The sequence below is a fragment of the Pseudophryne corroboree genome, chromosome 8 (genome assembly GCF_028390025.1).
Source record: "Pseudophryne corroboree isolate aPseCor3 chromosome 8, aPseCor3.hap2, whole genome shotgun sequence".
NCBI lineage: Eukaryota > Metazoa > Chordata > Amphibia > Anura > Myobatrachidae > Pseudophryne > Pseudophryne corroboree.
In genome coordinates, this window is record NC_086451.1 from 422,265,546 (window position 1) to 422,279,208 (window position 13,663).

General features: G+C 47.0%; 1 protein-coding gene across 1 annotated transcript in view; it reads left to right on the forward strand.

The window, feature by feature from the left end:
* PLEKHG2 (pleckstrin homology and RhoGEF domain containing G2) overlaps nucleotides 1–13,663 on the forward strand; it is a 124,524-nt gene that overhangs the window by 103,404 nt on the left and 7,457 nt on the right. Inside the window, exons 4-9 of the mRNA XM_063938595.1 lie at nucleotides 4,910–5,010; nucleotides 5,893–5,959; nucleotides 7,975–8,021; nucleotides 10,661–10,811; nucleotides 10,959–11,090; nucleotides 11,211–11,393. Coding sequence (XP_063794665.1) covers nucleotides 4,910–5,010; nucleotides 5,893–5,959; nucleotides 7,975–8,021; nucleotides 10,661–10,811; nucleotides 10,959–11,090; nucleotides 11,211–11,393 — 681 coding nt within the window. The remainder of the gene's footprint in view (nucleotides 1–4,909; nucleotides 5,011–5,892; nucleotides 5,960–7,974; nucleotides 8,022–10,660; nucleotides 10,812–10,958; nucleotides 11,091–11,210; nucleotides 11,394–13,663) is intronic.

Consider the following 13,663-nt stretch of genomic DNA (forward strand, 5'->3'; position numbering starts at 1 on the left):
TTTCATACCCAGTGTATGGAGAATGATAGGAAGGAGAGGAGTAAGAACTATACTCGTGGCTCCGGTTTGGCCAAGAAGAACTTGGTACCCGGAACTTCAAGAGATACTAGAAAGGATCTTGATTCAGCAAGAATCATGTCTGTTCCATGACTTACCGCAGCCGCGTTGACGGGTGAACGCCGGATCCTAAGGGAAAAAGGCATTCCGGAAGAGGTCATCCCTACCCTGGTCAGAGCCAGGAAGGAGGTGACCGCACAACATTATCACTGCTTAGGTGAAAATGTGTTCCATGGTGTGAGGCCAGGAAGGCTCCACGGAAGAATTTCAACTAGGTTAATTCCTACATTTCCTGCAAACAGGAGTGTATATGGGTCTCAAATTGGGGTCCATTAAGGTTCAAATTTCGACCGGTCGATTTTCTTCCAGAAAGAAATTGGCTTCAGTTCCTGAAGTCCAGAAGTTGTTAAGGGAGTACTGCATATACAACCCCCTTTTGATGTCTCCAGTGGCACTGGGCGATCTCAACGTAGTTTGGGATTCCTAAAATCACATTGGTTTAAACAACTCAAATCTGTGGATTTGATATATCTCACATGGAAAGCGACCATGCTGTTGGTCCTGGCCTCGGCCAGGCGAGTGTCAGAATTGGCGGCTTTATCTCACAAAGCCATATCTGATTGTCCATTCGGACAGAGCAAAGCTGTGGACTCGTCCCCAGTTTCTCCCTAAGGTGGTGTCAGCGTTTCACCTGAACCAGCTTATTGTGGTACCTGCGGCTACTAGGGACTTGGAGGACTCCAAGTTGCTGGATGTTGTCAGGGCCCTGAAAATATAGTTTCCAGGTCGGCTGGAGTCAGGAAATCTGACTTGCTGTTTATCCTGTATGCACCCAACAAGCTGGGTGCTCCTGCTTCTAAGCAGACTATTGCTCGTTGGATTTGTAGTACAATTCAGCTTGCACATTCTGTGGCAGGCTTGCCACAGCAAAAAATATGTAAATGCCCATTCCACAAGGAAGGTGGGCTCATCTTGGGCGGCTGCCCGAGGGGTCTCGGCATTACAACTCTGCCGAGCAGCTACGTGGTCGGGGGAGAACACGTTTGTAAAATTCTACAAATTTGATACCCTGGCAAAAAGAGGACCTGGAGTTCTCTCATTCGGTGCTGCAGAGTCATCCGCACTCTCCCGCCCGTTTGGGAGCTTTGGTATAATCCCCATGGTCCTTTCAGGAACCCCAGCATCCACTAGGACGATAGAGAAAATAAGAATTTACTTACCGATAATTCTATTTCTCGGAGTCCGTAGTGGATGCTGGGCGCCCATCCCAAGTGCGGATTATTCTGCAATACTTGTACATAGTTATTGTTACAAAAATCGGGTTATTGTTGTAGGAAGCCGTCTTTCAGAGGCTCCTTTTGTTATCATACTGTTAACTGGGTTTAGATCACAAGTTGTACGGTGTGATTGGTGTGGCTGGTATGAGTCTTACCCGGGATTCAAAATTCCTCCCTTATTGTGTACGCTCGTCCGGGCACAGTACCTAACTGGAGTCTGGAGGAGGGTCATAGGGGGAGGAGCCAGTGCACACCACCTGATCGGAAAAGCTTTACTTTTGTGCCCTGTCTCCTGCGGAGCCGCTATTCCCCATGGTCCTTTCAGGAACCCCAGCATCCACTACGGACTCCGAGAAATAGAATTATCGGTAAGTAAATTCTTATTTTCCATGTGTGAGGTTTGGGCCATGCATGGTAGAAAATGCATCGCCGGTGAGGTAGGCCTTGACAGGACCTCTCCGACGTGTGCAAATATGTTAAATAGCTGTGATCTTGGTTGGAGATAATGAGCAACAAATGCAGATAATTTCTGGAACGAAACTGTGTGTTATAATAAATAGATCCCTCAGTCATTTATATGCTTCAGTGATTTATGGACCGGTTTGCTCATGCTGCATTCCGGCTGGAAATGAAATACATGTGTAAGTGACTCCTCACATAGGGCTGCCATTAGAAAATGCAGGGTCCACTCACCAACCTTGTCAGCAAATTCTCATAGGGAACACATTTATTCATATAGCCTTTCCGAGTGTGGTAGGATTACAAGAAATGTGAAAGGTCTGTACTGCTGCTATGAGCACATTACGCAGCTCTAGGTACGGCAGATGGTCTGCAGAGGAAGTCTGTATATAATGCTGTAGATGATGTCACTCACCTTATTGCTAGCAGTCCTCGTTATCTGATGAACATAGGTTGGACCTGGGAGCAATACTATGATGTCTGCAGCCCAATGTAACGCAACAGATGGAGGAATCACCACTGTTACTAGACTTGACGCTTGATGACTTTTGGGGTATAGTTATGAAGATGGGAAAAGCATTTCTCTGTCATTTTAACCAGAGAAAGGTCTTTACCCATCTTCAAGTTATCACCAGAGATGTTTTCGGTGCCTATTTAGGGCAGCTTACTACTCTCCACATAGACCTCTATGGGGATGACAGACTTCTGCAACAAAAACCAAAGCTTTTCATCTTGAGATGGCATTACCTGTACCCAGCAATGAGTTACCCCCACCATGTAGACTACTGGGCGCATGGGACCCTTCATCAGTAACGTTAGGCTCTCAGAGGAACAAGGTTTCACCAGAGCTTCAAAAGGACCCTCACTGTGGTAAATACAAAGGCAACTTGATCACTGCGATACTGAGATACAGATTGTTACTGGTTATTAATAAATAGATCCCTAAGAATGAAAAGATCTTGGTACACCTGTAATTAGTTGAGTAACAGCAGCTGTGACCCCGACTGCTTATTTATGAGACTGTAGAGGGGGAATCCTCCGAGTCTCCTGGAGAGATTGGTGCTTTCCCTAGAGGGTGCTGGGGTAAAGTTTAGAAGCGTTGAGAGGTCTCGGCTAGACAGTGTTATACATGACATAACCAGTGATATCCCATACAGCCATAATACAGCTGCAGCTCTGTACCCAGGTATAGGAGCTGTTATTTACAGTGCTTGGGATTTGGGTGACATCTTACTATGGGTTGTCCTTCAGTCACACACACGGTGGCTGTAGGTGTGGGCAGCTGCGTGAGCCTGATTTACCACCTTATGCTAATGCGGGAATCTGTTCAACTAATGGGTTTGGGGTTGTACATGTGCAAGGGGTAACCCATGCCGCCCATTGATTTTACCTTGTTCACCGTAACTGCCATCATTGCTATCTGCTCTTACATCAGCCCCATGCTTGGTACAAGAGATCCACCAGGAATAGACTCCACTGCTCCATACACACCAATCAGAATCACCTGGAGCTTGGCCCATGACACGCCCACATGTCAGTGCGACATGGTTACATTATTTTTACCTCTAACCTTATTTGATCCATATTTCTTTGTAAGGATATCCTTATGTCTATCCCATGCATGTTTAAATTGCTCTACTGGCTTAGCCTCTACCACAGTGGTTTCCAAACGTTTTTGAATCATGGCGCCCTAGAATATCAGAATTTTTTTTCACGGCACCCCTAGGCCAAAAATGTATTATTGTGAAATTTAGAAAGAAATATTACATTAAGTAGATCGCGTTTATATGTCATCCTTAGGGTCAGTTGTGTGGTGAGGGACAAGATTTGCTTCTGTTTGGCCACATATTTTATGACTGGCAGCTACCAGCACTGGTTTTGCCTATTATATTGACCATGAATAATTTGAATTGGTTCTGGACCACCAACCCAGGGCACCCCTGCAAGTGTCCCGGGGCACCCCAGGGAGCCACGGCACACCGTTTGGGTACCTCTGCTCTACCACCTCTGATGGTAGGCTATTCCACTTGTCCACTACCCTTTCTGTGAAGTAATTTTTCCTCAAATTTCCCCTGAACCTCCCCCCCTCCAGTCTCAGTACATGTCCTTGTGTCCTATTGCTTCTCATCATTTGAAGAATGTTTCCCTCCTGGACTTTGTTAAAACCCTTGATATATGTGAAAGTTTCTATCATGTCCCCTTTTTCCCTTCTCTGCTCCAAACTATACATATTGAGATTTCTTGGTCTTTCTGGGTATGTTTTGTGATGTAGGCCATGCACCATTTTAGTTGCCCTTCTTTGTACAGTTTCTAATGTATTAATACCCTTTTGAAGATATGGCCTCCAGAAATGAACACTGTATTCTAGATGAGGCCGTACCAATGACCTATACAGTGGCATTATTACTTCTTTCTTTTTGCTGCTGATTCTGCTGCTGATTCAAGAGAGATCCATGCAACTCCCTAAGGGGCATTTTCAGAGGTCGGGGTGTATGACAGTGCTCCTCACAGTAGTAGAGGTTGGGGTGTATGACAGTGCTCCTCACAGTAGTAGAGGTCGGGGTGTATGACAGTGCTTCTCACAGTAGTAGAGGTCGGGGTGTATGACAGTGCTTCTCACAGTAGTAGAGGTCGGGGTGTATGACAGTGCTTCTCACAGTAGGAGCAGTCAGGGTGTATGACAGTGCTCACAGTAGTAGAGGTCGGGGTGTATGACAGTGCTTCTCACAGTAGGAGCAGTCAGGGTGTATGACAGTGCTTCTCACAGTAGTAGAGGTCGGGGTGTATGACAGTGCTTCTCACAGTAGGAGCAGTCAGGGTGTATGACAGTGCTCACAGTAGTAGAGGTCGGGGTGTATGACAGTGCTTCTCACAGTAGGAGCAGTCAGGGTGTATGACAGTGCTCACAGTAGTAGAGGTCAGGGTGTATGACAGTGCTCCATACAGTAGGAGGGGCACTCATTGACTCTTACAGTGTCTTACTCATTACCCCGTGTAGCAGCGCTCCTCACAGTGACATTTGGAGAAAGTGATTGGGTCTTGTTACATGATTTAGCCCCTAACAACACAAATACTGCTTCCAAGCTCATGTTCCTGTCTCCTCTCTCTCCATACAGGACTATTTAGGCTGCATCATAGACTGTGGTCAGCTCCCCCTGAAACCCGAGCAAGTCAGCACTTTATTCTGCAACATAGAAGATATTTATGAGTTTAACAGGTGAGAGAAACCTTTCATGTTCTCACCTCAACCGTATCATATAGCATACAGAGCTCCGCTCTTTTCTCAGTTCAAAATGTTTGCGTAGTTGTCCAATCAAGGTTATTATAGAGATTATTAGCTGAAATAACCAGTATCCATACATTGTGAATGTCGGCATTTTGTACTCTATATACAGTATATATATATATATATATATACAGGTTGAGTCTCCCTTATCCAAAATGCTTGGGACCAGAGGTATTTTGGATATGGGATTTTTCCGTATTTTGGAATAATTGCATACCATAATGAGATATCATGGTGATGGGACCTAAATCTAAGCACAGAATGCATTTATGTTACATATACACCTTATACACACAGCCTGAAGGTCATTTTAGCCAATATTTTTTATAACTTTGTGCATTAAACAAAGTGTGTCTACATTCACACAATTCATTTATGTTTCATATATACCTTATACACACAGCCTGAAGGTCATTTAATACAATATTATTAATAACTTTGTGTATTAAACAAAGTTTGTTTACATTGAGTCATCAAAAAACAAAGGTTTCACTATCTCACTCTGACTCAAAAAAGTCCGTATTTCGGAATATTCCGTATTTCGGAATATTCGGATATGGGATACTCAACCTGTATGTATATATATATATATATATATATATATATATTTACATGTATTTTTTTTTCTTGCTCTTTCTTTAATACAGTTCAATATGTTACATGTTTCATTTTTATTTTACGGAGAGCAGAACATTTAAAAAAGTTAAAGTGCAGTTAAGAGTCTTAGTAAAGTTTCCCTATAGACGCACAGTTGGCGTCGCCCAGGCGATATAGCATGGAGCCGTATCATATTAATTGTCTCTCTTGTTACAGTGAGCTGCTTGAGGAGCTGGAGAACTGCACCTCTGCCCACATGATTGCCGAGTGCTTTGTCATGAGGGTAAGACTGCCCCCTGCTGGCCAAATACCCAGTGATGTCTAGTTAAGCAAGAGCATCTTTTAAGGGCGAAACGTATTATCAAAAAACTAGTTACCAGCCCGTCAAAATGATGGAACAACATAACCGTAATGTTAGCACCGGCGCAAAACACTTGAATAGTGATTGGATTACAGAGGCGCCCATGTTATACAGGAGATACTCTAGAAACAGTAGCTTCCCCAGGCAAAGTTATCCACCTAACCTGGCTGCTAGCGACAGTGCAGGTGGTAGCCTCTGCAGGTGGTAGCCTCTGATAAAGCAATGATAACAAGCACTACCCATACTTCAGTTACCCACTTAGTATATATGTTCTGATGCTGACACTATACCACCTAGCATGCCCTGTGGACAATGCCATCTAACCTATAAGATTGACAGGAAGAGACCGTTTGTGGGAGATAACAGGCATGTTCTGACTGTGTTTGTGAGGTGTCCCGGCATGCTACTGCGACCTTGTACATGTAAAACATGGCGCCAGCATCGCAGATCCTCTTCACAGCCATGGACGCACTCAGGGAGTTATTGTTATTCCGGTTGTGTAGGAGTACGCAGTTGCTGAGCGTGTTGCGATGGCTCCGGTGGCCATCTCTGTCACTTGTGGGCGGCTACTACACTTACATTGCCTTGGAGTTCCGTCACTGAAAAGGATTTGTGGCTGCGTCGGCATTGCGACTGCATCTGAATCGGGCCCACTTTGCAAGCCAAGTCATGCTAACGGGGAAAGGAAACCTGTTTCTGATGGATCACTTGCACTTAGCATGGAGCTAATGATGATGATTGAATGGCTGGAGTAAAATCAGTGAGTGGCACAGGTTTCCGAGCCCCTGCATTAGGTGAACTCTTACTCGCATTAGCAGCAGAGTGCAGTAAATCAGGCTGAAGCAGCTGCCAACAACTGCGTCACCTGGCGTCTCTCAGAATCCTGGTGCTCATTGAACCTAAGAGGATATAGCCTCAGTACACTGTACACGTATGTGTTCATGGATGCAACACGTCTTGTTCTATGGTGCTCATGGTCCATCCAGCAATTGCTGTGAATTTCCCGTGTGTGCACTGTTGCTAGTTTCCTCAAAGGGGTAGAAAGACCCCATGTTACATTCATCACCTCAGACCGAATGCACCCCCCCCTCCCTTCCTCGCTTAGGTGTATTTTAGTTTGCTAGAAAATCTTTCCCCACCCCTACACCCGAATCTCAGGCAAAAAGATAAGAGCTCAGGGATATAGTAATAAATAGGCAGGACGGGCATTTTCCCATGGTCAGCAATTGGTATTTAATGAAATCTTGATGGGTGAAGGTTATAAAACAGCTCCTGGCGCAGTTCCCAGGAAAGGAAGCAACACATGGTCTAAGAGGAGATATTCCCCAGATTCGTAAAATAGCTGCTCCCCTAAACTTCATTACATTCAGTGCTCTAATTATACATTTAGAAATAATAACCAAATCTGAGCTTATCGATATCCTAGCCCAACATTACTTCATCCCCTAACTCAGCCTACTGTAAGCTCTGATGCTGTCATTTTGTTAGGAAACCCAAAAAGTCAAAACGATTTAGTTTTGTGTTTTATCGCTTTGTGTCAGTTGTATGTACATGTGGGAAACCCTGGATTTTGGAATATAAATTGCTTTGCCTTCTTTCTTGGAATGTCCAGAAAACTCCCGGATTTTGAAATCTCTACATCCTGGAAGGATAGACACAGCCTTCCTCAGTGAATCTGGTGTCATGGTGGCTTGATGACGTAATTTGTGCTGAATCACGTCAGTATGACGCCGAACCACTGTATATTACAAAGAATAGCGCTTTGCAGAGCGGGGGAGGGGGGGGGGGCAGAGCCACATTGACAGGAATTATGAATTAATGGCTATCACAGGAATGGCAGCTGTCTAAGTGCTAGACTTAGAATATATTACACCTGCTTTATGGAACATACAAACATCACGTCTGTGCTTCATAATGACCATGTATTTCTTCCGCAGAGTGAAGAGTTTGACATCTATACCCTGTACTGTATGAACTATCCCAGGTAACCACTCTTTTTACGACAACGGCTGAAAGGCCTCTTTATAGAAAGTTGCTGAAAGATTCCAGACAGAACAGCAATAAAGGACACGAGTGCAGGATATGGGGTCACACAAAGCTTTGGCATTTACCCCTGAGTAGTAGTTCTGCTAGCATGTACACAGATGACATCCCACATTCTGGTTTTGGGGAGCCCACCTAGAAAATGCAGTGAGCCATTCACACAGTTATAGGAGTGTATGGCATCAGCACTGTCAGAGGCTCTCATTTTGCACTTTCATTAATTACCTGTAATTGCCAAAGACAAGGGCATAGCTACCTAGGTGCAAGGGTGCAACTGTTATGGGGTCCAGAGCTGAGAGGGGCCCAACTTCCCTGTCACAGTTAACACCCCTGCTGCTGCAATGGGGCCGAGAGCTCACAGGGGCCCACCTTCCCTGTCACAGTAACATGTGTAATATACAAGGGCATAGCTACCATAGGTGCAGAGAGTGCAGGTGCTATGGGGCCCAGAGCTGAGGGGGCCCACCTTCCCTGTCACAGTTACATGTGTTATATACAAGGGTGTAGCTACCATAGGTGCAGGGAGTGCAGCTGTTACGGCCCCAGAGCTGAGAGGGGCCACCTTCCCTGTCACAGTTACATGTGTTATACAAGGGTGTAGCTACCATAGGTGCAGGGAGTGCAGCTGCTATGTGCCAGAGCTGAGAGGGACCACCTTCCCTGTCACAGTTACATCTGTAATATACAAGGGCATAGCTACCATAGGTGCAGGGAGTGCAGCTGCTATGTGCCAGAGCTGAGAGGGGCCACCTTCCCTGTCATAGTTACATGTGTTATACAAGGGTGTAGCTACCATAGGTGCAGGGAGAGCAGCTGCTATGTGCCAGAGCTGAGAGGGACCACCTTCCCTGTCACAGTTACATGTGTTATATACAAGGGCATAGCTACCATAGGTGCAGGGAGTGCAGCTGCTATGTGCCAGAGCTGAGAGGGGCCACCTTCCCTGTCATAGTTACATCTGTAATATACAAGGGCATAGCTACCATAGGTGCAGGGAGTGCAGCTGCTATGTGCCAGAGCTGAGAGGGGCCACCTTCCCTGTCATAGTTACATGTGTTATATACAAGGGTGTAGCTACCATAGGTGCAGGGAGAGCAGCTGCTATGTGCCAGAGCTGAGAGGGACCACCTTCCCTGTCACAGTTACATGTGTTATATACAAGGGCATAGCTACCATAGGTGCAGGGAGTGCAGCTGCTATGTGCCAGAGCTGAGAGGGGCCACCTTCCCTGTCATAGTTACATCTGTAATATACAAGGGCATAGCTACCATAGGTGCAGGGAGTGCAGCTGCTATGTGCCAGAGCTGAGAGGGGCCACCTTCCCTGTCATAGTTACATGTGTTATACAAGGGTGTAGCTACCATAGGTGCAGGGAGAGCAGCTGCTATGTGCCAGAGCTGAGAGGGACCACCTTCCCTGTCACAGTTACATGTGTTATATACAAGGGCATAGCTACCATAGGTGCAGGGAGTGCAGCTGCTACGGCCCCAGAGCTGAGGGGGCCCACCTTCCCTGTCACAGTTACATGTGTTATATACAAGGGTGTAGCTACCATAGGTGCAGGGAGTGCAGCTGCTACAGCCCCAGAGCTGAGAGGGACCACCTTCCCTGTCATAGTTACATGTGTTATATACAAGGGTGTAGCTACCATAGGTGCAGGGAGTGCAGATGCTATGGCCCCAGAGCTGAGAGGGGCCACCTTCCCTGTCACAGTTACATCTGTAATATACAAGGGCATAGCTACCATAGGTGCAGGGAGTGCAGCTGCTACGGCCCCAGAGCTGAGAGGGACCACCTTCCCTGTCATAGTTACATGTGTTATATACAAGGGTGTAGCTACCATAGGTGCAGGGAGTGCAGCTGCTATGTGCCAGAGCTGAGAGGGACCACCTTCCCTGTCATAGTTACATGTGTTATACAAGGGTGTAGCTACCATAGGTGCAGGGAGTGCAGCTGCTATGGGACCCAGAGCTGGGGGGGCACCTTTCCTGTCACAGTAACATGTGTAATATACAAGGGCATAGCTACCATACTGTAGGTGCAGGGAGTGTAGCTGCTATGGAGCCCAGAGCTGAGAGGGCCACCTTCCCTGCCACAGTAACGTGTTATGTACAAGGGTGTAGCTACCATAGGTGCAGGGAGTGCAGCTGCTATGTGCCAGAGCTGAGGGGGCCACCTTCCCTGTCACAGTTACATGTGTTATATACAGGGGCTGCCGAGCATAATCTTGGGCTCTCCTGCAGCCTATGGGTGATCGTGTCCTCCCCAGGCCGTGTGGTAAAAGCCAGTGCTAGGAGGGAGTGTGACTTATAGGGAGCTATTGGTCCATGCAGTCACTTTCTCCAGCATACAGTTAGGTGCAGATGGGTCCGGAGAGCAATCCATTCCACTGTAATAAACGCCACTGGCCCACACTGGACGGCCTGGCATGATACTTTATACTCACCCCCTAGATGTGCCTCTGGTGAGTGCATGGCAGTGCGAGTAAAACATGCATATTCAACGGAGGTGACAGTGTTTATAGAAACATCTACCTATAACCAATGTATGTCTCTATTTATTCCTTCCTCCTCTCCCCAGCTCGGTGTCTGTGCTCCGTGAATGTATGAAGAATGAGGAGCTAGTACAGTTCTTCAGGGAGCGTCAGGCAGTGCTGTCACATTCCCTGCCACTGGAGACCTACCTCCTGAAACCCGTACAGCGTATTATGAAGTACCACCTCCTCCTGCAGGTGGGTTGCAGTCTGTGTATTGACCCTACTCTCACCAGCCTATCCCTTTGCGCCTGCTCTCTGTAGCCGTCAGATGACTTGGCCAGTGTCATGTTGGCTGTTTCCCTCTGTCCATTGTGCCCTTGTCTGCTCTTGGTTTTATTACAGGAGCTGGCTAAGCACTTTGATAAGAATGTTCCTGGTTATGAAGTGGTGGAGGAAGCCATTATCACTATGACCGCAGTGGCCTGGTACATTAATGACATGAAAAGAAAGCAGGAACACGCCGTGAGGCTTCAGGTAACAGGGGATGAAGAGGTTGGCATCAGGAATGAGCGATTAGAATGAATGCATGGTACCAGCTGTCCCTGAATCTCGGCCAGTGGACTATACAACACTAGTCTCCTTTCTCACCTCCAGGAAATCCAGAGCAAGCTGCTGAATTGGCAGGGGCCTGACTTGAGTGGGTTTGGGGAACTCATCTTGGAAGGAACATTCCGTTTGCAACGTGTGAAGAAGGAAAGAGCCTTCTTCTTGTTTAGCAAAATGCTGCTCATCACCAAGAAGAGGATGGATCTCTTCATATACAAAATGCATATCTTTGTGAGTCATACACTCACACTGGCTGGGAACATCACTACACTCACACTGGCTGGGAACATCACTACACTCACACTGGCTGGGAACATCACTACACTCACACTGGCTGGGAACATCACTACACTCACACTGGCTGGGAACATCACTACACTCACACTGGCTGAGAACATCAGTACACTTACACTGGCTGGGAACATCACTACACTCACACTGGCTGAGAACATCACTACACTCACACTGGCTGGAAACATCACTACACTCACACTGGCTGGAAACATCACTATGCTCACACTGGCTGGAAACATCACTACACTCACACTGGCTGGTAACATCACTACACTCACACTGGCAGGTAACATCACTACACTCACACTTTTCTGGGATCATCACTACACTCACACTGGCTGGAAACATCACTACACTCACACTGGCTGGGATCATCACTACACTCACACTGACTGGGACTATCACTACACTCACACTAGCTGGGACTATTGCTACACTCACACTGGCTGGTAACATCACTACACTCACACTTTTCTGGGATCATCACTACACTCACACTGGCTGGAAACATCACTACACTCACACTGGCTGGGATCATCACTACACTCATACTGACTGGGATCATCACTACACTTACACTGGCTGGAAACATCACTACACTCACACTTTTCTGGGATCATCACTACACTCATACTGGCTGGGAGCATCCCTACACTCACACTGGCTGGGAGCATCCCTACACTCACACTGACTGGGAACATCACTACACTCACACTGGCTTGAAACATCACTACACTCACACTGGCTGGGATCATCACTACACTCACACTTTTCTGGGATCATCACTACACTCATACTGGCTGGGAGCATCCCTACACTCACACTGGCTGGAAACATCACTACACTCACACTTTTCTGGGAGCATCCCTACACTCATACTGGCTGGGAGCATCCCTACACTCACACTGGCTGGGAGCATCCCTATACTCACACTGGCTGGGAACATCACTACACTCACACTGGCTGGAAACATCACTACACTCACACTGGCTGGGATCATCACTACACTCACACTGACTGGGACTATCACTACACTCACACTAGCTGGGACTATTGCTACACTCACACTGGCTGGTAACATCACTACACTCACACTGGCTGGAAACATCAATCACTATGCTCACACTGGCTGAGAACATCAGTACACTTACACTGGCTGGGAATATCACTACACTCACACTGGCTGAGAACATCACTACACTCACACTGGCTGGTAACATCACTACACTCACACTGGCTGGAAACATCACTACACTCACACTGGCTGGGATCATCACTACACTCACACTGACTGGGACTATCACTACACTCACACTAGCTGGGACTATTGCTACACTCACACTGGCTGGTAACATCACTACACTCACACTGGCTGGAAACATCAATCACTATGCTCACACTGGCTGAGAACATCAGTACACTTACACTGGCTGGGAATATCACTACACTCACACTGGCTGAGAACATCACTACACTCACACTGGCTGGTAACATCACTACACTCACACTGGCTGGAAACATCACTACACTCACACTGGCTGGAAACATCACTACACTCACACTGGCTGGAAACATCACTACACTCACACTGGCTGGAAACATCACTATGCTCACACTGGCTGGAAACATCACTACACTCACACTGGCTGGAAACATCACTACACTCACACTGGCTGGGATCATCACTACACTCACACTGACTGGGACTATCACTACACTCACACTAGCTGGGACTATTGCTACACTCACACTGGCTGATAACATCACTACACTCACACTTTTCTGGGATCATCACTACACTCACACTGGCTGGAAACATCACTACACTCACACTGGCTGGAAACATCACTACACTCACACTGGCTGGGATCATCACTACACTCATACTGACTGGGATCATCACTACACTCACACTGGCTGGAAACATCACTACACTCACACTTTTCTGGGATCATCACTACACTCATACTGGCTGGGAGCATCCCTACACTCACACTGGCTGGGAGCATCCCTACACTCACACTGACTGGGAGCATCCCTACACTCATACTGGCTGGGAGCATCCCTACACTCACACTGGCTGGGAGAATCCCTACACTCACACTGACTGGGAGCATCCCTACATTCACACTGACTGGGAGCATCCCTACACTCATACTGGCTGGGAGCATCCCTACACTCACACTGACTGGGAGCATCCCTACACT